Here is a 23,561-nt window from a genome sequence, read left to right on the forward strand (position 1 = left end):
TATTTATAACAACAGACAACTGCTACCATTATTTTGACATAGTAGATTTAAATTCCGTTTTACTTCTTTTTTTTTAACGTAACCGTTTTATCTAAATTTAACAACAAATATGATAACTATTATATTTTGATAAATTTTCTGAAAATAGCAGCATTTTTAAACGCATATTTACTCACTTGTTTATGCATAATATGTACCTTATTATTGTTATTAGTTTATGCTGATCAATTATTATATAACGTGTTAAGTTTTATCTACGTAAAAAAAAGGCCAGATTATAAAAGCAAACAAGCCACCTTCATCCTATCCATAGTCACTTTAGAACTGGTATCGCAAACATGTCGTCAAGAAACCAGTGGGATTTACACCGTTCAGTGTGGGCCTCAAGCACACACAATCCTATCAGATCTTTAGTCGAAAACCTTCATATGGAACCAAATCCAAACAAGAAATTTCTTGCTCTGTCAATAGGTCAGATTTTAATTTCATTTTTTTTGTTATTTATTTATTTATTTGTTTACACTACAATAAAAACCAGTTATAGGGTACATACGTATTCTCAGTTATATACAATATTAATAAACTTGAATAGAAATAAAATTAAAAAATACATTTATACGTATTTAATTATTAGACGCTCGTACAATCTAATTTTTAAATACAAAATGAAATAAAATTATTAAAGAATAGAAAGGAAAGAATTGTCCCGATTACAATACTGAGCGTGCTAAACGTTTTATGTAAATAAACATTCATGTACACGTATAAACATCACACCATACTAATGACAGAATAATTAGAAGTATTTAAAAAAATAATAATAATATGTACTTTAATAAAACAAACCCGTTTATGACAAAAGTTATACTCGGTTAAATAATTTGTAATAATAGACTTCATTATCTCTTACAGAAACAAGAATAAGTTTACTAATACACGTATTCGTTTAACGATACTAATAATGCTTAAAAGGTAAACAGGAAGAAGAAAAAGATTACTTTAGATCAGGATATAAATTAAATTAACCAAATACCACTTTTAAAACAAAAAAAAGAAAAGTTTATTTCATTAAAATATTTAATTATTAATAATAAAGGAAAATTTTCGTATTATTTTGTTTTCCTTTGCAGTAATAAAAAATTTATCTTTGATAATCCCTAAAACTAGTACATATAAACCTACTCTAGCTTATAAAGATGTATTATTATCGATGTCGATTAAAATTTTATGAAGGTAAATGGAAATGGAAAATTTTCGACTACAATTTCTATAGGAAAGGTTCATTCTACCTGACGATAGGTTACCATTAAACACTCTAAATTGATATGTTTTTTATTATCTGATACATAAAACCAATCTTTTAATGTTTTTTTTTCTAAAAACAGTAAAAGCTTTTTCGTGTTTTTAGAAAAAGGACTCCATTATCTCAAATTGATCAAAGAAGTAAGTACATAATTTACAAAATAAATAATAAAACTACTATTAATAAAATTTCTAGAAATTTTTATATTAAACGTTTTAAAATTTTTAGTAATAATTTTATTAATTTTCATATATCAAAAGCAAAGTCAAATGCTAACGAAATTCAAAGACAGATAGATATTAAATTTACTTCACTTATCGATTTTAATATTTCAACCAAATTAATTTTTGATTTGCACCTGGTAATTTAAATAAATTTACATTTTGAATGTTAAAAAAAGCTTATTCTTAAAACAATAACTATGAACGTTATTTAATTATTTCTCCAAATCATCAATTTGTAATATCAAAAAATGTTGAAATGAATAGCAGAAAGCAAGCATTCGGAATTTCTAATACAACTCCCGATGCCGTTAAGAAATATTTAAAAGAAAAATGCTTCAAGTACTTAAGTAAAATTTAAATTTAATAACTTTAAAAGAGTTATCAAGTACATCATGCATATTCTAGCAGCATCTAAAATTAACAATTAAAGCGTAATTATTAATAATTATGGCTTATTAATATTTTTTTTTTTTAATGTTTGTCATTATTCATAATATAAGTTAAGTGAACACATATAATAATAAATAATATAATAAATTTAAAGCTATAAAAAAAATGTTGTTATCGCTTCAGTGGCGCAGGCGGTAAGTTGCCTTCTGCTATACTGAAGTTCCCGAGTTCTATTCGTGGGAAATTTTTTTCGTGTCAATCACAACGTAGTTGCAATTATTTTTTGTACCTACATTTGAGTTAAATAGAATCCAAACATTTTAAAGACTTTTTTAAACGTTTGATTTTATTGCAATTTATTATTAAATTAATGAATCTCATATACCATGCCTACTTGTGTGAGTACGTAGGATGTATGATCAGTACTTTTTTATCTATACATACACACACACACACACACGCGCGATCGCACACACACACACACACTCAGATATTTTATTATATACGTGAAAAAACATACCGTGAGCAATTCATAATCAACGCTCAGCAAAAACTACTGAAGATAAATTCATGAAAATTTGTATACACGTTCTTCTTTTGGTGTAAGTCCAAATTAAGAAATGTTTTTTTTTTTGAAATTGCGTGTTTAAAGGTTTAAAATGCATGACGATGAAATTATTAGTTCTGGTGGTGAACTATTTTTTTTTAATTTTTCGATAACAAATGAAAATATCAGCTTAATTTTTGGTGTGTTTTATCTTCATCTGAATATCTAAAAATCTATTTATAGTTTTTTTTAATTCCGAGTTTAAAGGGTTAAAATGGATTTTTTTTTTTTAAATCGGGTTTTTTTTTAATTTCTTGGTAACAAATGAAAATGTCAACTTGATTTTTGGTGTATGTAATTTTCATGGAATATATAAAAACAAATTTCTAAATTTTTCGAAAGTTGATCTTGAAAGAGGTAAAGATAGGTAAAAAAATTTCGAACAATGATTACAAATTTTCCCCATTTTCGACTACACTAACCGAGATATTCGCTACGTTTGGGCTTGCAAATACTCTTCAGATAAATTTCTAAAAACCATTTTCGGGATTTTGAATTTGGATTTTTTTTAAGGTGTTCGACGGTGTCTGCACGGCGGCTTAACAACCAACACAGCCACTGCCACTGTTACCGTACGTGCGACGCAACTGGGTGCACCTGCCTCCGGTTACTTGATTAAAAAACATAAAAGAAATTAACCGTAATGGGAAACGCAAGTAACTATATAGTGGTGGAAGCCGCGACGGATATATGATTTTTTACTTTTAAAAATACAGGTTTTTAAAATTTAGAACTTATCTGTAAAAATTCTCAACTTTATTATTTTTTTTTAAGATAATGGCTTACTGCTAGTCTGCATAAGTGCTATATGCTACGTACAATAAAATAAATAAATAAATAAGCCGAAAAGATTAAATAAACCTAAATAATAAACCAAAAAGATTAAATAAAGTTTGCTAAATATGGTTAATTATATCCAAAAAATAATTTGAGATATCTGAATTTTTTAAACTGAGACCTTAAACAACAGATTTTTATTAAACTGTATACCTGTATCTTATTATTTAATAACTAGTTTAAAAACAATATTTTTTCAAGAATTTTTGATAAAAATTGTTTTTATTTCCTTTGTGTTTTGTTTTTTATTAATTATAATATCATTTTGGAATTTCAATTTACTGTTTTAAAGGGAGATGAAGGTGAAACCATTTCGTAATTTTTACATACAATTTAATAAAATATTTGGTTGGAGATTTTACCAGTTCCTGAGAACGCAAACCACAGTTTATTAGGTTAAAATAATAGAATAGTAGAACTTTGTTAACTACAGGAAAAATTTCTCTTTTTTTTTAAAGCTAAGTTTTTGAAATTTATTTTTTTCTTTTAATATCTTTTGCTTACATATTTGTGTGCCTACTTTACTAAATTAATATATAATACTTACGTATCTTTTGAACATTTTTACTGAAAAAACATTTTATAATTTAGCAAAATATGCCTAACTTCGTGGTCTTTTTTTTTAACAATAACCGTAATTAAAAATTAAAATTCCATATCAAATTTCTGATTTCTATTATAAAACAACTCCATTTTTATTATAATGTACATTTTTCCCACTGTCTGACTTTCTACGAGTATTATCTATTAGCTTATCTAACTTTTTTGTACGATTAGTTTCAGCTTTCCGTATCGGTATTTACCGATACTCTGTATTGTAAATACTAAGAATATTATTTACGAAAAAATAATATATTGTTTGTATTCGTAAGTAATAATAGATGTTTGTAATTACAATATATAAAAATCTAAAGATTGTATATATTTTTGCTAATACGTCTCTTTACAAAAGAATGAGGGTAAGTAATTACAACACCTAATGGCTAAAAAATTACTCTAGAAAAAGAGTTGCATATTAAAAATCACAGAGTGATCATAAATTATTCAGCGCATTTTAGGTGTTAAAAAATAACAAATTAGTCCGTATAAAAGTAATTTCTTTACTAGGACTTAAACGCTGGAACTCTCGACTTCCAAATCAGCTGACTTAGGAAGTTCATCCAACCCGGTGGGTGGGTTTACGAAGAATACCTCAAGTTATTCTATTGATTACACCATGGATTTTTCTTTTTAGTCCATTGATGTCGACAACCTTCATTGCATACACCCTGTCTTTAACAAACCCCAAAATGAAAGAAATTGAGTGACGTGACGTAACGTTAGGGGATCGAGGTGTCTGGGTAATTGTCCCATCACGGCCAATCAAAATTGAGGAAATTGATGTAGATAGTCCCTCCCTAACATGTAAACGCACTTTGGTAAATCGTGTAAGTTGGGTTGCCGATGTTCAATTTATAGTACTGAATACTCCTGCAACATATTTAGATAACTAGCACTAGTGTAACCGTTGGACCGACGAAAGAAGATTGGTCCGTTTACTTCATAAGCAGTCAACGCACACCAAATATTTTATGTTTAATTTCGGACTATCACGTTGTGATTGTCGAACGGCATGAAGGCTCTCCCTACCCGAAATCTATGACGGTTAGGTTAACCAGACCAGAAACACTGGAAGGTAGCTTCATCAGAGATTACTTTTCCAAAAAAGCATTATCTTCGTTCACTTTATCAAAAATTTCCACGGCGTGGTTTATCGTCATCTTCAATTGTTTACACCGATTAAATTTTGTGTGCATCAAGCTTTAGGCGCTTGTATAGAATCTTCACAATTGCCGATTGCAGTATTCAATTCACAGTTCTAAACTAGCAAGTCGAGTCAATTTACGCGGGCTTTGAAAAGTTTCTCTTATTCGATCCGCAACTTCTTCGGAGTTTAGATTAATGTTTAGATTATAAAAAAACCCTGAAAAAAGTAAATTTTCTGCAAGCATTCACCCGTATATCTCTAAATGAATTAATTTATTAAAGTAAAATTAAGATTAGAACAGAGCTCTTAATATTGTTTCTACGTACACAAAGTTTTAGCGATTATGAATGATCATACAATCAACAACTATAGACGTAAATAACGGCTGCGTAATTCGTCTGTAAATGGATTTAACACTTGTAACTACTTAACTGAAAATTTCGTTATTTGTTTTAATAAATAAATAAGATTAAGTAAATATAAACAACTGCAAAATTAAATAAAAACATAAACATATATAAATTATTGTTTTTAATTAGCGACAATTTAAAACATGTTTATCATTATAAAAGTAATCTATGCAGTCGCTACAGAGTTTGATATGCAATATTATGTAAAGTGGCGTGATGTTTTCCAACTATAACCAGTTCTTCAGCACACCTTATGTTTATTGAAAATATCGATGGCAAATCTTAACAAAATATTTTTCCGCTTTTACAAAATTATTTACATATTACGTAGCTTAAGAATGAAGAAACTTTATGGAAGGGTGAAAAATCAGCCTATATATATATATATATATATATATTTATTTTTTTTTTTAATCTAAAACCGCCTTAAAATGTATTAAGTTTTCATTTTCATATTTTCTTTGTGCAATAAAATTTTAGTTTAAATTTAACCATTACCAAAGTCTTTATGGATATTATAAAACTTTAAATTCATAAAAATTGTAAAAAAAATGTAAAAGTTATTGTAAAAAAATTGTAAAAGTTATGTAACTTGTCATGAAATTTTTCATGAAAGTCGAAATCATTCAATAAGCAACTAAGGCTTCTACAATAAGCAAATTTCTCACCTAACAAAGTTCATAATCACGGTCTTCACTTTTCTGATTAAACAGTACATGGTAAATGAAATAAAATTAAATCAAAATTATAAAGTAAATTTAGTTCATCATTCAGAAAATCGTAGAAAATTCTTTCCATATTTCGAATTTTTCAATAGCTATCCTATTGTGTCTAGGATCATCTTAGTTTTATTTTTTACAAAAAAACTAAATTCCTTTTACATTATTTCATCCAGAACATAATTATGTAGTTGTAATTTGCGGCCTAAAACACAAGTTCATGTTTGACATGAATATTTTGATAGAAACGCCTCGTATTACTTCAAACACGTAAATTAAAATCCATGTTTATTATTAAATTCGCTTAATATTAGATATGTAGTTTTTGTCACTTTCTGGTATTTGATGTGATTTAAACAAATCGTGGATAAAATTCGAACGTTCGATTTTTTTAACAATATCGGAATTTCGTTAAAACTTCCAAATAGTAATAACTTAAAACTTCCAAATAATAAAACTTCCAGCTTTTTTTAATGCTTATAGAATTTTTATTCAGATTTTACTGAAAAAATATGTACAACACTTTTTCTACATAATTAATTCATTCAAAGTGCTAAATAAAAAGATATTTATATATATATTTCCTTAGGTAAATAGTATATTTGTTAACTAATTTATTTATTTTTATACAGATTAACAATATTTTGCCAGTGATGACATTTGTCATCAGGTAACTTCCAACATCTTAAATCCAAGATCTTAACTTTTTTTGTAGCTAATTCTGTATTATATTCAAGAACATTATATTACTGATGTACGTTACTGTACCCTAATTAAATTGGTTAAATATAAATAATACAATTATTTAAGGGCAAAAAGTGAGAGCGTACATTCGCGTGTGTTTATATATGTACGTAAATTTTAAAACACAGTTGAGGTCAAAGAATAAGAAAAAAAATTTTACATCTTGAAAAACCGGTATTTTTAATTTAATTCGCTTTGATGGAATTTATATGCATATAAAACGTTGGCATTCGTTCAATGCCAAGGACTACTTCATAAATGATAAAATAATTTCTTCGCGCATTTTCTGATTAAAATATTAATTTCCTACACAGGCAATCTCAAAATTTTCTTACTATAAGTCAGAATCCAATGGTTTTTGTAACGCAGCAGACGAGACTCATCCTGGTGAGAACCTTTATCGTAATTTTTGAAAATTAACTTAGAAGAAAAAAAACGTTAACAGACAGCATTTACTTTTTTCTTATCGCGCAGTCTGTAAACGAAAGTGAACGATTTTAAAATTAATGCTAATAATGACTCGTGCTCTGGAATCATGAGCTTGATCATTCCTACGTTTGTTTTCACTTCTAAACCAATTTTTCACAGGGGTTGACAATTATATTAAAGCAAGTCCGCTACCTTCAAGTATTCTTTCTCAAATATTACTTCAGGAATTATTATGTAAGCAATGTTTTATAACCTTGATATAAACCTGTATGAAAATACACTTTTCATAATTAAATTCCATTACAAACATTATTGAAGACCACACTTCCATTCAACATTATCATACAACTACATAAATCCCTTACCAAAGTTCTTTTTATCATACCCGAGCTGAAACGTGAAAATTAAAAATACATTTATCCACACTGACCACTAATGCAGTTATTATAATGATTTATTTCAGAAAATATATCCAATCTTCAGATTTATATACCATCTTGGTCATTATATTATTAAAACCAAAATTAATAAATAATGAATCAATAAATTTTTGCTGGCTTCACAATTAACATTATAAACAGCAGACTTGCAGTCTTACAACTGGGCATCATATTTATGTCAAGTGAACTCTGCTTATTATAAATACTGTTTTCTTAAGATTATCATGATCTATAATAGCAAATGTAAAGTATGTTATTTATAATGTTAAACTATGAAATTGATAAATGTACAGTGTCTACAAAGTCTTTCCAATATTACAAAAAACTATTACAGTTACAGCTGTGCGGTTAGTGGCAAAAGAAAGAAAACTTATCAAGGTTTTTACCATGTCAATAAACTTCAACATATGGGTCTTTTGTCGCTCATAGAATGTCAAATTGATAATCAATTTCACACCATGTATTGGTCAACATTTCTTCGGTCACTAGTAATAGCTTCAGTTATCCTTTGTCTCAATGGTTCAGGTATAGTCGTTGTGCATAGACTCTGTCCAACATAACCCCAGAGGAAAAAGTGTAAGGGAGTTATGTCAAGTGATCACGGTGGCCAGCGAGTGGGACCACTGCGCCTAATCCATCTGCTATGAAATGATTCATTCAGAAAATCTCAAACCAGTAATCCCCAATGTGGTGGTGTGCCATACTGCAAGAAAACACCCTAGGTTGCAAGTCATTTAGTTAGGTATAGCAAACTGTTGCAGCATATCCAGGTATTAGCTGTTATTGATTGCTCAATGAAAAAGAAGGGATGATTCTGTTTTGCATCAAACCGCACTGCACTACACATTCACTTTAGGGGAATCTCTAGTTTTTCCCTGGTAAAGTATGGTTTTTCTGAGCCCCATATTCTCACATTATGCTTGTTTACTTTCCCTGAAGTGTGGCAAGTAGTCTTGTTTGAAAAATACACACGCTGCAGGTACTCGTCATCATTATCAATCCATTGCAAAATCTCTGTTGCAAAGGCAGCACAACGAGGGCTGTCATCTGACTGTAGATGATGCAATATCTTAACTTTGTAGGTGTGCAACCTTAGTTCTTGTGTAAAATTTTGTGGACTGTGATCGGGAAATCCCTAGTTCACAAGATACACGATGAGTAGATTTAGAAGGGCTAGTAATGCTTGCTGCACAACCTCAACCTTCTCTTCACTAATGGATGGCCGCCATCCACTAATGGATGGTTCGCAGAAGGTTGACAACACTTGCACTCTCCTTAAACTTTGCATACCATGCAATGATACTCTTGCTATCAGGTGCTGGTCGTCTGTATTCCCTTCTAAAATTTCACTGCACAGTAATCTGTAATTTCAACTCCATTTTATAAAAAGTGATGAAATGCCATTTTATAAAAAATTGATTACAGTGCCCTCTGTCTGCAACAAACCTATATAAAAACTTCTTTTCTTTCTTTTTCCACAAACCGCACAGCTGTAACTGTAATAGTTTTTTTGTAATAAATTTTTATAATCATGGAAAGACTTAATGGACACCTGTACACTCATACTTTTATCTCTTTATGCACAATGTAATTGGAAAAATTTGAATATAAAACATTCCAGAACAAGTTGTTTTAATCAAAATGAAATAGATTATTTTACTTTTTTTATTACTGCCCTCTTAGTCTGTTCTGTTAGGCCATCATTACATTAAGATATTTCTCTGTTCATATTTCTTATTCTCCTCTTTCAATATTTTACTAATTCTTTTTCTTTCTTTTTATCTTTCTAACCTGATGGATTAAGTCCATTGATGGTAGTCTAAATGTGGCTTGGTAATAAAAGTGGGGTTGTAAACAGCCTTAGGTTGTAAACTCTGCTCCCTGGTTGTAATACACGGAATTAATTTAATTTTTTTTTATATCCAAGCAATTACAATATTAATTTTCAACGCCTTCCAGTTATTTTTAATTTCAGTGTTTTTTTTTGCCACACAAATATTGTTTTAAAAAATCTGGTGAAGTAAAAAATATTAAATGAATTTCTTTTATTTAGCTGGAAAAATATTGTTTTTGTTGCAAGAGTTTATGCTCCTTTAGTAGCAACATACCTATTATAAAAAAAAAAAAAAACAATTTACAAAATGAGAGTGCAATGAATTTCAATAAGATAAAAGTATGAATAAAATTTTATAATGATAAAAATCCTTTTCAATTTCTGACTCCTCTAAGAGACTGATAAGTGCACAATAAATTTTTTTTAAATTTATTCTAGACCTTTTTTATCCTTAGGAATAAATTAAAATTAAAAAGAATTATATCACATATCTGGCAAATGAAAATAAACTGCTGTACACGTGTATGCATACCAAGGCCAAACTGAAGATATAAATTCATTATATTGATGCATATATATGTTTCATTTGGTGAAAAGGTAATTTATTTAAAATCTCACACATCAACTTCCACAAACTTTTATTATAAATTGGCATCAAATGTTAATGTTGGTAATGTTATTAAATATACAAATAAAAAATATTACTAAAATAATAAAAGACATCATTTATTATTTATAATCTCACATTTGAAATTTTTACATATATTTTTTAATGAGGAGGATGATGTGAATGAGGAGACAAAATGTCTAATAAATGTCAAGCTACTGATTAAATAATTACAAGATAATTTTTTTTTAACAATAATAACTGGATATATATTTGAAATTTTATGAAAATGGTGATGAGATAGTTACAAACATATTCTCATAAATTAAATATTGTAAGAAAAACCATAAATAACACTAATATAATTAGTACTGTAATAAGTACCATAGTGGTACTTACAATTTGGAATCATTAACAGAACTTTATAATTTTAATTAGCTACAAGCATTGTTCATGATTGCACAATATGTAGATTGAAGAACAATTATCAGATTTAAAAAATTAATTACCGTTTTTCATTTTTAAAGTTTAAATATTTTATCGATACATCAACTTTTTTGTAACAGGTTTTTTGATTACTGTAAATTGTCTGCATACAAGTAAACAATAATAATATTACATTATATGAATTAAAATAATTTTGAATGACAAAAAAAGAAAGAATAATTGAAAACAATCAAATAAAAACATTCGTAAAAACATAAAAAAGAGAAATTAATATTATTTACGTAACTCCTCCCTGAAATAAAATAAAATTATTTTATTCCCTTCTAAAATCCATAATCATATTTTATGTTTTCAATATATTTAGAAACAATGGTAAATGTTCAATCACCCATAGAGTTAGCTGAATTCCACCGATAAGAATATGATTTTCAATCCTTAAATCTTTCCTTTGACAAAATTCAACCTCCAGTTAGTTGAAAAGTTCTATAAAATCTAAGTGAAAAGTTTCTTTATAACATTGAATTCCTGAATAATTTATAGGACCTCTGAATAAATGTTTATTTTAGCAATGTTTGTATTCACAAAGTAAATATATCCACAGAAAATTGTTATTTTCACAGATTTTATTCAGAACGTTAACTACTACTATTAACTACTCGTTTTAAAATTATTTCAAAATTATTCTTTTAGAAAATACCAACTGTGTTGGTGGTACCAACTGTAAAGGGATTAGCTAATTTTAAGTTTTACGTTTTGAAAAAAATTTGCAAGAAAAAATTTTCATGTAAATTAAAATGTTATGAAACTTCATGATGCACACCAACAAAGACAATTATTAAACAAATATATGAATTTTCACAGTATTTATTATATTATTTATATCATTTATGGTTGTTTAAATTGCTGCAGGGGATCCTACAATATTTGGAAACTTCCATACATCTTCAGTAGTGGTGGATGCTCTTACAGAATCAGTTCAATCTATGAAATATGACGGGTATGCTAATTCTATTGGTAAGTGCTTTGTATATTTATGCAAATAAAATATACAATTATATATATATATAATTATGATTCCTATTATATATATATATATATATATATATATATATTTCATTATATGATTGTTTATTTTTATTATTTAACTTAGATTTTTTGTTAACTTATACAGTTTTAAATGAAATTCTTATGGAAATTCCATGAATCTAAAAATCTATTCCTTAGTGCTGTCAAGACTTCTTCAGGTCCCATTCCTGAACCCCCAAAGTGAAACATGCAGTAAAACTCAAACACTACAGTTTTTCCTTCACACTCACTGTATCACAGCTATTGCATCATGTTTAGAGCCAACCCATTCAATGGTCAACCTGAGACTGTACAGACTACACTTCATTTATATTCATCCTCTGAAAGTATCTTATGGTGTTTCCAGAGGCTAAACAGAAAAAAGACGTGTGGGTGTGCTGTACTGAAGCTCAACAACTCATATCCTTATTTTCTGATCTACACATTAAAGTGATCATAAAACTTGGATTGTGGAAGACTGTGATAAAATTTTTATAACACAGTGTGACACCAGCATATAGATTAGCTAGTTTACTTAACATTTATAATCAAGGCTACTTGTAAATCCACCTCACTATCTTCAAAATAATCATCCTTTTCCTTGATGAAGTATTAAGCAGAAGATTAAGTTTAGTGATCATCGAAAGGCTCTGCAGACCTCAATTGTTGAACTACTGAATTGAATCTACCTCAATGCCAACCAGTTTTTTGACAAAATTTTGAGAATCTAATCGTGAGTTTTGGAAAAAATTTACTTAGTTGTTCTGCATGATTACTGAGGAAATTATAATCATTCTATTTACAATGTAACTTTCAAACTCTCCAAATCTTATGATAAATATCTTAGGCAAGGAATTAGTTTATCATTTCCATGACATATGTATTATGAAACCTAAAGAAGGAATTTGACATACAGGCAAAGCAGGTGTTATTGATAAATAGGTATATATACCTAGGAGTGGAAATCTGACATATGCAGATTGACCTTTCTTCACTCTAATTCTTATATTTATGTGAAGCAGTTTCCAGGTAATTATTTTGAACAACTATGTTCAAGACATTGCACTAAAAGTAAGGGATTTTGATATATAATCGGCAAAAAATCTCAGTAAAATTTCTTTGGTTTATATTTCTATGAACTTTAATTGTATAAATCTGATTTTTTCCTATTTTTTTGAACTGCATTAAAACTCACCATGTTTTTGCTATCATTATTAATTTACCAAAGCTTGTTTAGCTATGATGTGTATTAGTTATAGTAAATTTGTGTGTTTTTTGTTAAATTATAGGTCATGAGAGTGCAAGAGATGCAGTTGCTAAATATTCTTCAACAGATAATTTAAAATATACAGCAGATGTGAGTTTAACAATTTTCAAAATCACTATTATTAATAGTAGTAGTACTATAATTTATTAGTAAATTACTACAATTAATAGTATTATTTTAAATAGGATTGAGTATGGTCATTTGCCATTTATAAATGCGAAAGTCATGCAATGCAATTGCATGGCTTTGGCTGTTTGTATTCTAATTTGCTGGATGTTACTTTTTCAACAAAAGAATTAAAATATAAATTATTAAATAGTAAAAAAATTAAACAAGATTATAAAAGAATTATACTACATTTAAATATGTTCTGCTAGAACAAAGTTTGATTATTACATTCAATGTGTACATTTCTTCAGTGAAAAGTGAAGTTTGAGTGTTTTGTTAGATTATAAGTTCTCGTGAGATATTAAATTGATTTAGTTTGTAACAAACTCAAGTCGTACTCTTTTTCTCTGAAGCACCTTTAAATTCAGAGCTTATTATTAAATACAGTAGCATGCAGATTAATCTAAACGCAGATGTTATTTAATAAAAAGTAACCTTATTTAGAGAAAAAAATCACATCTGCACAGTTTGTAAATATGTAGTAATTAATAAGTCCTTTATTCATAATCACTTCACATACATGATTTGGCATCAAATCAGCAAGTGTACTACACTTTTTTTTCTTCATTATGAAACCATATCAATATTATTGCTCTAAAGAAGTCAATTTTTGTGGTACAATTCATTTTTGAGAGACTTTTTTCTATTGCCCAAAGATTATCAACTGGGTTTAAGTCTTGGGAGTTGCCTGACCACAGAAGCACTTTAATACTTAATACTTTAATACAAAAAACCTTTCTACTTTTTGGCAGTATGACATGGTGCTGAACACTCTAGTGTCTTATAGGAAATAGTTTTGAAGTTGTGTAACAACTTTTTCTTTCAGAATCTTGACATATCCATTAATTTCCAATATACCATATACTGGAAGTAATGAACAACTGCCTTGAAAAATGAAAAAACCCAAAACAATTTTTTAGGATTTTTAAGTTTTTAGGGAATGGCTCATACCCTAAAAACTTAAAAGCCGGTGATGTATTTTCATCTGATGCTTTTCTAATATATGGAATCCCTGAACATTAAAATGTAACTCATAGAACATAATATTTTTCCAGTCTTCTTTGGTCCAGTCAGCATGAGAAGCGCATGGCCATTCCCTCTTCATTCCCTCTTATAGCCAAAGCACATTAGCCTCTAAGAGCCTTTTCTGCACATTGCTGGTGTAAAAAAAATCTACTTTTTAGCTGGCCTATAAGTTTTCTGTCCAGTTGCAAGAAGTAAGAATTTAACAGTTATCACTTGCAAATCTGTTCCACTGGCTGCTAATTCTCAATACAAGTCCACAGCAGATAATGGATCAAGTTTACTTTTTCTCTCTACTTTACATTTCTCCTGTGCAGGAGTAATTTATCTTTAATGGCCACATTTGCCTTTCTATTGAGGTGAACAATTTTTGAACACTTTCTTGGAGTTATGTCCATTATTATCTATTCAAGACTAATATTAGGTGAAATAATACTTTCACAAAGCACTATTTATAACATGAAAATTGTTAAATAATGAAAGACAATAACTTCACATTATATAGACAATGTGAAGAATTAGTGGGTACAGCAGTGACAACATACGAAATAAAATAAAATTCCCAGTGTTCAGAATTAATTTGCATGATACTGTATTAATTATGCCTAGATTATTTCTGGTATAAAGTATGAGGCTCCCTCAAAAAGTCAAAGCAAGTTTTAAAGAACAAAAAGGGGCTGTTAGATCATACTCATTGCATATGCACACTGACATAACACCTCACACCCATAACTATGAATCGTGTAGATGTATATTTAGAAAATTAATTATGTTAACTTATCCTTGCATTTATATTTATGAATGTGCAATCTTTGAACAATCACTTAATTCAAAAATGATTACTCCTATTCTTAAAAAATAATATCCACCTTTACCAAATCAGACAATGAATCTATTTTAATATACCTCAACTTAACATTTCTTATAATAAAAAAATACAAAATATGATTTATTTGCACACTCATTTGGTCAAAATAACCTTCAATAGCAAATTCTGAATTGTGATGTATTTACCTAACATTATTATGTGTTTGATTTAAATAATTATCTGGAATTATCTCATTTTTTATCTTATAATTGTTTTTCATCTGTAATTTACTTTATATTGATGTGATCATAATGTATTTTTTTGTTTCGATCACAAGAAAAATTTATTTATTTACTGAACCCAACTCTTTTATAAGTTTGTATACACACAATGTTGTGATTAACACCATAATATTGTGATAAAACTAGTAGAGTTGAAATCACCTTTCATGCTGAAAACTCCATAAATGTTAATGAAAATATCCATTCCTTTCTATATACATTGCTATTTCAGTGCCCATCATATTTCAACATGAAAACCATAGAAAACCTTTGATCAAGTAAGCTTTTTTTATTAAAGGTCAACCAGCTAGACAGGTTTGCTTGAGAAACAAGTAATAGAATATTGTATGTTTTCAAAACATTTTGAGAAAAAACAAAATTTTCAAAATTTATTAAACAAAAATAAGAGTTTATAAATATTTAGTATTACTTTGTAAGGCTTACAAATATAAACATAACTTATTTAATAATATTTAAAGCTTATAAATATATAAGCAGTAATGAAAAATACATTCAAATAACTTCATAGTATCATGCGTGAACTACACTGAAATTAAAAAAAACTGATGTGAACCCCACATGACTTCCTTGTACACCTATTAAATTACATACACATTTTTTAAAGTACATAAGATTTTATTTCATTAATAACTTCTGAGATTTTTTCATATTTTTCATTATTATTGAATTATTATTTATCAATTATTAATAATCATTATATTTAAATTAAAAAAAAACTTAAAAAAAGGAGATGAAGTTTGATTCGAACTGATGTGCCTTCCCATTTTAAGATCCAAATATTTCATTAATTAAAATTTCATTTGACTATAACTCACCAATGAAAGTACGTACCACTTATGATATATTGTTGAAAAGCTCTCTATAAGGGCTTATTATTGCATTAAGAAAAAGTCCAAAATTCAAGGTTTTTTTTTAGATTTTAGGCTTATTTGAACACTTTTGGTTCAGTTGATTGCAATCAAAAAGCGAGGTGCACAATTAGATGTTACAACAGTCAAATCCAAAATTTCAACATCCTACGCTAATCGTTTTTGAGTTATGAGAGATGCATACGTACATACAGACAACATGCCGAAACTAGTCAAAATGGATTCAGCAGTGGTCAAAATGGATACTTCTGTTGAAATCTGAAAACCAAAATTTTTCGCCATCACAATACTTCCTTTACTTTATACAAGGAAGTAAACCAAATTTTTTTTTATTACTACTTAAATCATTTCCTATTAAATGGTACATTAAAAAACTTCAATTTGTTCAGATTTTGTTTGTCTGTAAAAAAAAAAAACATAATGCAGCAGAATACATCATTCAAACTGAAATTAAAGAATTTTTCTGACAGTAAATTAATTATAACTAAAGTAATCAATCACTAAACAAACATCCAGGAATTTATAAAATACAAACCACCAAACACAGTAATTAGATAAGTTAAACTTACCATATTAAAAGTACAAGTATGTGTACTTCTGCTGTTCAGTATTGTAATCCCAATACATCTGATTCATTCATCTCATCTATCTCATTCCACTATTGAACAGCATAAATACATATAGTCTCATAAAATTATTTCAACTATGACATGAAAAAAATATTACAATTTTCGATAAAACGTAACAGATTATTAAAAATAATAAGTTTAAATGTTATCTTGGTATCCCACTTCTTTATTTAAACTTATGTTTAAATAATTTTAAACTACAATTTTAAATCAATTTTTTTATGTATACAATGTATTTTAAACTGAAAATAAAATACAGTTCATTAAATACTATTACTTTTTTTTAATATTAAATGTTTTGAATTCCTAAACAAATGTTTTGCCTGAGCATGAGTTATGGTAAACTGTTTAAGCAAAAAACAATTATCAAATCAGGAATCAACTCAAATGACATATGTCATCAAGTAATGCCAAAATTCCTCCCTCAAACACCACTAAAATAATATTTTGTGGTAAAACACTGTAGTCATAGAATAAGAAGAAACTGGATACTTATAAAAAAATTAATTTTTAAGTAAGTTGTATCTATATGTTCACAATTTGTTTAATTTTAATTGAGATGTTTATAGTAACTGTTAGTTAAAAGGTAAATTACATTAATACATTAAGTGCAATAATGTATTGAATGTTTTAAAACATTCAGTGATATTCTAATGAGTATTCAATGAGTGATATGTAATGGTATAAAGTTAATTTCTTAGTTTTGTAATCTGTTTGCCTCATTTCATCTTGAATAGGTCAGTTGCTAAATGCCTTTTATAATGAAAAATTGACTGACAAAGTCCTAGCTCTTCAACTTCAAGGGAAAAAAAAAAAAAAAAAAAAAAAAAAAAAAAAAAAAAAAATTACTAAAAAAAAATGTTTTTCCAATTTTTTTTGTTTTTTTAGTCATAATATTATTTACAATTTTCTGAAAATTTTGGTATAAGTAACAGTCAGGAAAATTGTTTATTATATATTTTTTTAATTCTTAAAGACAAGCTTGCATGCTGTTTTTAAGCACTATTGTAGAGACTGAGATTTTAAAATTTGTTCCAGCATTCAGCTCATCAACTCAGTTGTATTCTTTCTGTGCATGATTGATTCAGTTATGAATTATTTAGATTGACTGTTTTGAACTACCAATCATACATGAATGCAAGCAGTTAGTGATGACTAACCCACTGAGATGGTCTAGTGGTGAATGCGTCTTCCCAAATCAGCTGATTTTAAAATCGAGAGTTCCAGTGTTCAAATCCTAGTAAAGGCAGTTACTTTTATATGGATTTGAATACTAGATCATGGATACTGGTGTTCTTTGGTGATTGGGTTTCAATTAACTGTACATCTCAGAAATGGTCAACCTGAGACTGTACAAGACTACACTTCACTTACACTCATACATATCATCCTCATTCAACCTCTGACGTAATACCTGACTGTGATTCCTGGAGGCTAAACAGGAAAAAAGGAAAAAGATAGTGATGGCCTCCATGGCGCGAGTGGTATCATTTTTGGCTTTCATACAGAGGTTCCGAGTTCGAATCCTGGTCGGGCATGGCATTTTCACACACGTTTCAAATCATTCATCTCATCCTCTCTGAAGCAATAATTAACAGTGGTCCCGGGGGTAGTGATGGGCAAAACTAAATGATTTTAATAATAGAGATATTAGTAATCGAATGATTCATTTGAAATAAGAATATTACTAATTTTTTTTTTCACAAATACAAACACTAATAATAACACGAATAATATTGTTTGACTATGCACTTTAATAGCTGTTACTAATGGAGCATTTCTTAAGTTATGACTGTCTACTGGTCACTAACGCCGCAATTAATTCCTCCCTAGAAATTATTTTCTGCAAATGCAGTGGTTTTATTTCAATATCTCATTCTCAATCATCGCTAATATTTTGATATGTTTGTTTTTTGTTTATAAGTCTTGTGTTATTTCGTATGGCGTCATTTGTTAGTCTTGTGTTATTTCGTATGGCGTCATTTGTTACAGTTTCAGTCATTGTTAAATAAAATAGCATTTTTGAGTTTTGTTTCTTTAGTTTTTGGATTCAGTCTACAGAATTTTTCATTTATTTTAATATTATAGGAATTACTACTTAAAAGAATTTTTAGAGATATTTCAATAATCAAATTGTTACTACTTTTTCATTCGAGAGATCACATTACTAAAGCAAACCTTTTGTTGTGAGGCTACGTACATGTTGATTGTATTTTGTTATTTTGCTGTCAGTTTTTGTGTGTAAAACTTGTGTTTTAGTTTAAAAAGATGAAAAAACCTAGAAGCACTTTTAAAATCGACATTTCAGAGGTGGCCGATGTGCAAAAAGAACTTATCTAGTGAATATATTGAGGTATTTGAAAATGAAATTACTCAAATCCAACCTTCAACTTCACAAATTCCACCCAGTTCTTCTAAGAAAAAAATTGATAAAAGTAAAGAATATTTTGAACAGTTTACTAGTGTGAAGTTAAATATTATGGTTTCTTTTAATATTATAAAATCTGTTTTTGAAAATTGTGTAGTTTGTAAGGACAATGAAGGAAAACTTACACTATTTGAAGACTCTTGATGTTAGGAGTGGCCTGGCAAATTTGTGAAATGTACTTATAAAATAAATGTCATATTTGTGAATATATGTTTGATTTCTGGACATACACCATTGTTGGACTGGTATAACTAAGGATAACATAACATGAGGACTGTCAATTTACAAATGAGGTTCTAAGGTTCAACAGATATCCTGGTGATTACTATTTTTACACTTAATTTATCTCATTGTTATTTATAAGTGAAAAGTTATACAGCAGTTAAAAAACTATACAGCAAGATATTTAAATACACTACTAAATATCACATGGTTTATATAACCACTGGTTGTATAACCATTGGTTATATAACCAATGGTTTATATAAATATCACTGGTTTATGATAACCAGTTTATGGAACTCTTGATACATTTAAACTACTTATGAATATTGTAAACAACACATTTGATTTCATAGACAAATTTGCAAGAAAGCCAATTTTCTGTAACTTTGATGAATTGTTTATTTAGTTTCACAATGCTGATATTAAATGTTTTTGTTCTAGGATATCATACTTACAAATGGATGTTCTGCTGCAATTGAAAACTGCATAATTTGTCTAGCTAATCCAGGACAAAATATCTTGATACCAAAACCTGGTTTTTCAATATATAAAACACTAGCAGAAAGTCTTGGGATTCATGTCAGATACTACAATCTGCTCGTAAGAAGTGTATTTTTTAAGTTTTATAGGCTTATTTTAATAAAATAAAATAAGCAAATTTATTAATATATGATGTTTTGCAATGAACATGATAGTATTTCTGATAACAATGGAATCAAAGTGCTTAACTGGTACTTAATTCTTACTCCTAGTTTTATTTTCTAAAATGCGTAAATATTATTTACTAAACAATATAAAGTTTAAAACATTATTTCATGTCAATTCATTACTTCATATGATAATTTTAGTAATGCCTACAAACAATCAAACAAGGATTAGCAAGAAGAAATAGATTATTTAAAAAACAGCATTTTTTCAAATTAATTTTATAACATTATTTTATGTATAAATTATATTTTATGTGAGGAGAAAATATTACAGAGAAAATTAATTTAAAAAAAGAAGAAGAAAAATATAACTCTTACACGTATATCTACAAATTTATATTCATAAAAAAATATACATTTTACGTTTATAATTCATATTTTATCAAACAATGGAAATTGAAGAAAAATCTTTTTAGTAAAGAAAAAGCATAGAAGTATTTTATTCATCTTTTCAATTACTTATTTTTTGGGGAAACTTTGCTTGAACAACAATTGGAACAATCTGAAAATTTTTAACATCCTGCCTAATATTTTTTACAATTTGCTTTTTAATTCTGGTAGTATTTTCTTTTCTTGATGACATTGCAAAGAAATTCTTACAACTAAATGAATGCAGTGAGAAATGTTAGGAAAAATATTGTTTTTCCTTATTTTTCTTAATTAAATTTTTTTTTAAATTGTACCACAATTATTGTTATTGTGCAGAGTTATTTTTAACATTGTTAAAATTTTAAAATTTAAAAACTATTTTATTCAATATTTTTCTTCATTTAACTGATCATTATTGTAAAATTATCTTTGCAAATAAATACTATAATTTTATTTTAATTTGATCTGAGACTTCTAATTTAACAAACTTCTCCAATTTCATTGGAGATGTTTTATTCTACTCACTTGGTATGGTAACCACAAACCTGACTGTTAATTTTGTCATTTTTGCACTTTGATGGACAAAATGTAAAAATTGACTTGACAAACTTGACCGCCAAGTTAGCAGTTACCAAACAATGAAATGTTTCCTTTTACCTCTATTAATAATTTTTACTTGTATATGAAGCCCACTTCCAAACAGTAAGACTGATTTCAAAGTGTAGCTTGATTTAACAAGCTCAATTTCACTGGAAATTTATTCTACTGACTTTGCAGTTTGGTATCCAATATATTGTACATCACCAAACAATGAAATTCACCCTTTTAGTACACAAATCTCATAAGACTGTTAAGAATGCCTACATGAAATAAAATTCTTTTTATTTAGATTGTTAGTTTAAAACAATAAAATGGACTTCAAAGCATGTCTTTATATTTATCTAAATAAAATGACAATAAAAGTGCCTACATGTTATGGATTAACACCATATGTATATATATATATATATATATATATACATTTTTTTTTTCTAATTCAATCTTTTCAAGACCCATATTCCTCTGTACTAATATACAAATATAATATACCAAATTGATCCACCTAAGTACAGAAATGCACATTAAATAAGATGACACTTAACTTTTTTTTTTCTTTTTTTCTGATAATTTTTGTGAATATAGCAAGCCTGACCAGGATTCAAACCCAGGACCTCTGGATGAAAGGCCAAGATGCTACCGCTCATGCCATGGAGGCCTTATTTTTTCATATTGTTACAAAAACATTTTTGTGGAAACCCTACAACTTCAGTAGTAATTTATTTTAAACTGTTTATATCAAATTACATACTACGCTCAAGTACATTAAATTTTTTTTTTTTATTTAAAAAATTAAAAATTTTTTGAATATAGATTATAGAAATTAAACATTAAAAACTAAATAATAAAATATTATATCAAATTTACACAGAATGTCCATACACAGAATATCCCAAGGAAACCGACATACTTCACAGGTCCTCTCGTCAAAAAGTTCACATAAACATAGATCTGGAAACACTTTGTTAGCAAGTTACAGCTAGCAAAAGATTTCACCTAGAATTAAGCTCCCCTGGTGAAATGAGATCATACTGAAATTTTTAGGACATTAATTGAGAGGCAAAATTAATGATGTATAATAGTTTTTAACCTGAAAAATTGAATAAAATAGTTTCCAGAACTGTATCTCCAGTAGTTGCAAACCTATAAAAACTGTTTTCAGACAACATAAATTTTTTTAAATTTTAGTCATATATAAAATTAAGTTATATAAAATTAGTACCTGAAATTTTCAACAAAACTTATAGAGAATTTAATTCTAAAAAGTAGTGTATAAGTAAGTGCAATAAAAATCAAATAAATGTTTTAAAAAATCAAATTTTACTGAAGAAGAAACAGGACAAAAATAAATTAAATCTTATTAGAGAAATTTTCGCAATCCATTATTTTATTTGTTTAAAAAATCAGATAATAATAAGTAAATACAGTTTAGTATTTAGTTAATTAAATAGTTACAAAACAGTTTTAGAACATTCTCCAAAACAGGATTTCAAGAATACTGTATTAATTGAAGTTTTAAGTTTATTGCAAACCTAAAATTGGCAATACAGTTCTTTTCAGAAACAAAATTTGAATCAAAGTCATTGTACAGCTGTTCAACAGTTATCTTATTATTAATCATAACAAGTCTTATCTGTGATTTGTGTAGTGTACATTTGCTTTTGATAATTTGTATGCACTTATAAAGTATTTATGCTTTTTTAAAAAATGCCATTCAAATTTTCAAATCAAGAGTATGCAGATATTGCTTTCATTTATGGTTTTACTAATGGAAATAGCTGGACTGCAAAACATGAATATGAACGAAGATTTCTGAATAGAAGAATACCTACTGTGACATGAAATTCACCTTGCCTGGGCTATGCTGTATATGCTGAATCACATAATGTTCATCATTAACATGATGATTAACTTGGCGTTCAACAGAAAACACATTAGAAATGATCTTTTCGCCCATAAATGCTGATACACTGAAGAATTTTAAAAAGAATATTTATTAGGTACAGAAAGGATAATACAATTTTTTTGTTATTTTTCATCTGTTTTGCTTTAATAAAAAACTGATTTTTATAAGTTTTTATTTACTTTTTATTGGCTGTATTTACATTAATTTCTCAGAATTAAATTCTATACAATTTTTGTTAATAACATAGTATTCTGTAAATTACAAAGACTTAACACGCACTAGCAATGGTATGCTGCAAATTACAGTTTACATTGCACTCAACTCACAGTTACAACACTTCAGTTAGCATAACAACTTAATGAATCAGATCATTAACAGTAAAAAAAATTGTTTTTCTGTAAAGATCATATGTTTTAGTCATCCACAATGCTCATAATATTTATTTTGCAATAATGTTATT

General features: G+C 27.7%; 1 protein-coding gene across 1 annotated transcript in view; it reads left to right on the forward strand.

Annotated features, from left to right (window-relative positions):
* The first annotated feature begins 306 nt into the window (after positions 1–306).
* The window catches only part of Tat (Tyrosine aminotransferase), a 59,407-nt gene continuing 36,152 nt past the window's right edge, over positions 307–23,561 (forward strand). Inside the window, exons 1-4 of the mRNA XM_075358716.1 lie at positions 307–471; positions 11,648–11,752; positions 13,093–13,160; positions 19,964–20,122. Of these exons, the coding sequence (XP_075214831.1) occupies positions 339–471; positions 11,648–11,752; positions 13,093–13,160; positions 19,964–20,122 (465 nt within the window). The 5' untranslated portion in view covers positions 307–338. The remainder of the gene's footprint in view (positions 472–11,647; positions 11,753–13,092; positions 13,161–19,963; positions 20,123–23,561) is intronic.

This window comes from Lycorma delicatula, chromosome 2 (assembly GCF_047948215.1).
Source record: "Lycorma delicatula isolate Av1 chromosome 2, ASM4794821v1, whole genome shotgun sequence".
NCBI lineage: Eukaryota > Metazoa > Arthropoda > Insecta > Hemiptera > Fulgoridae > Lycorma > Lycorma delicatula.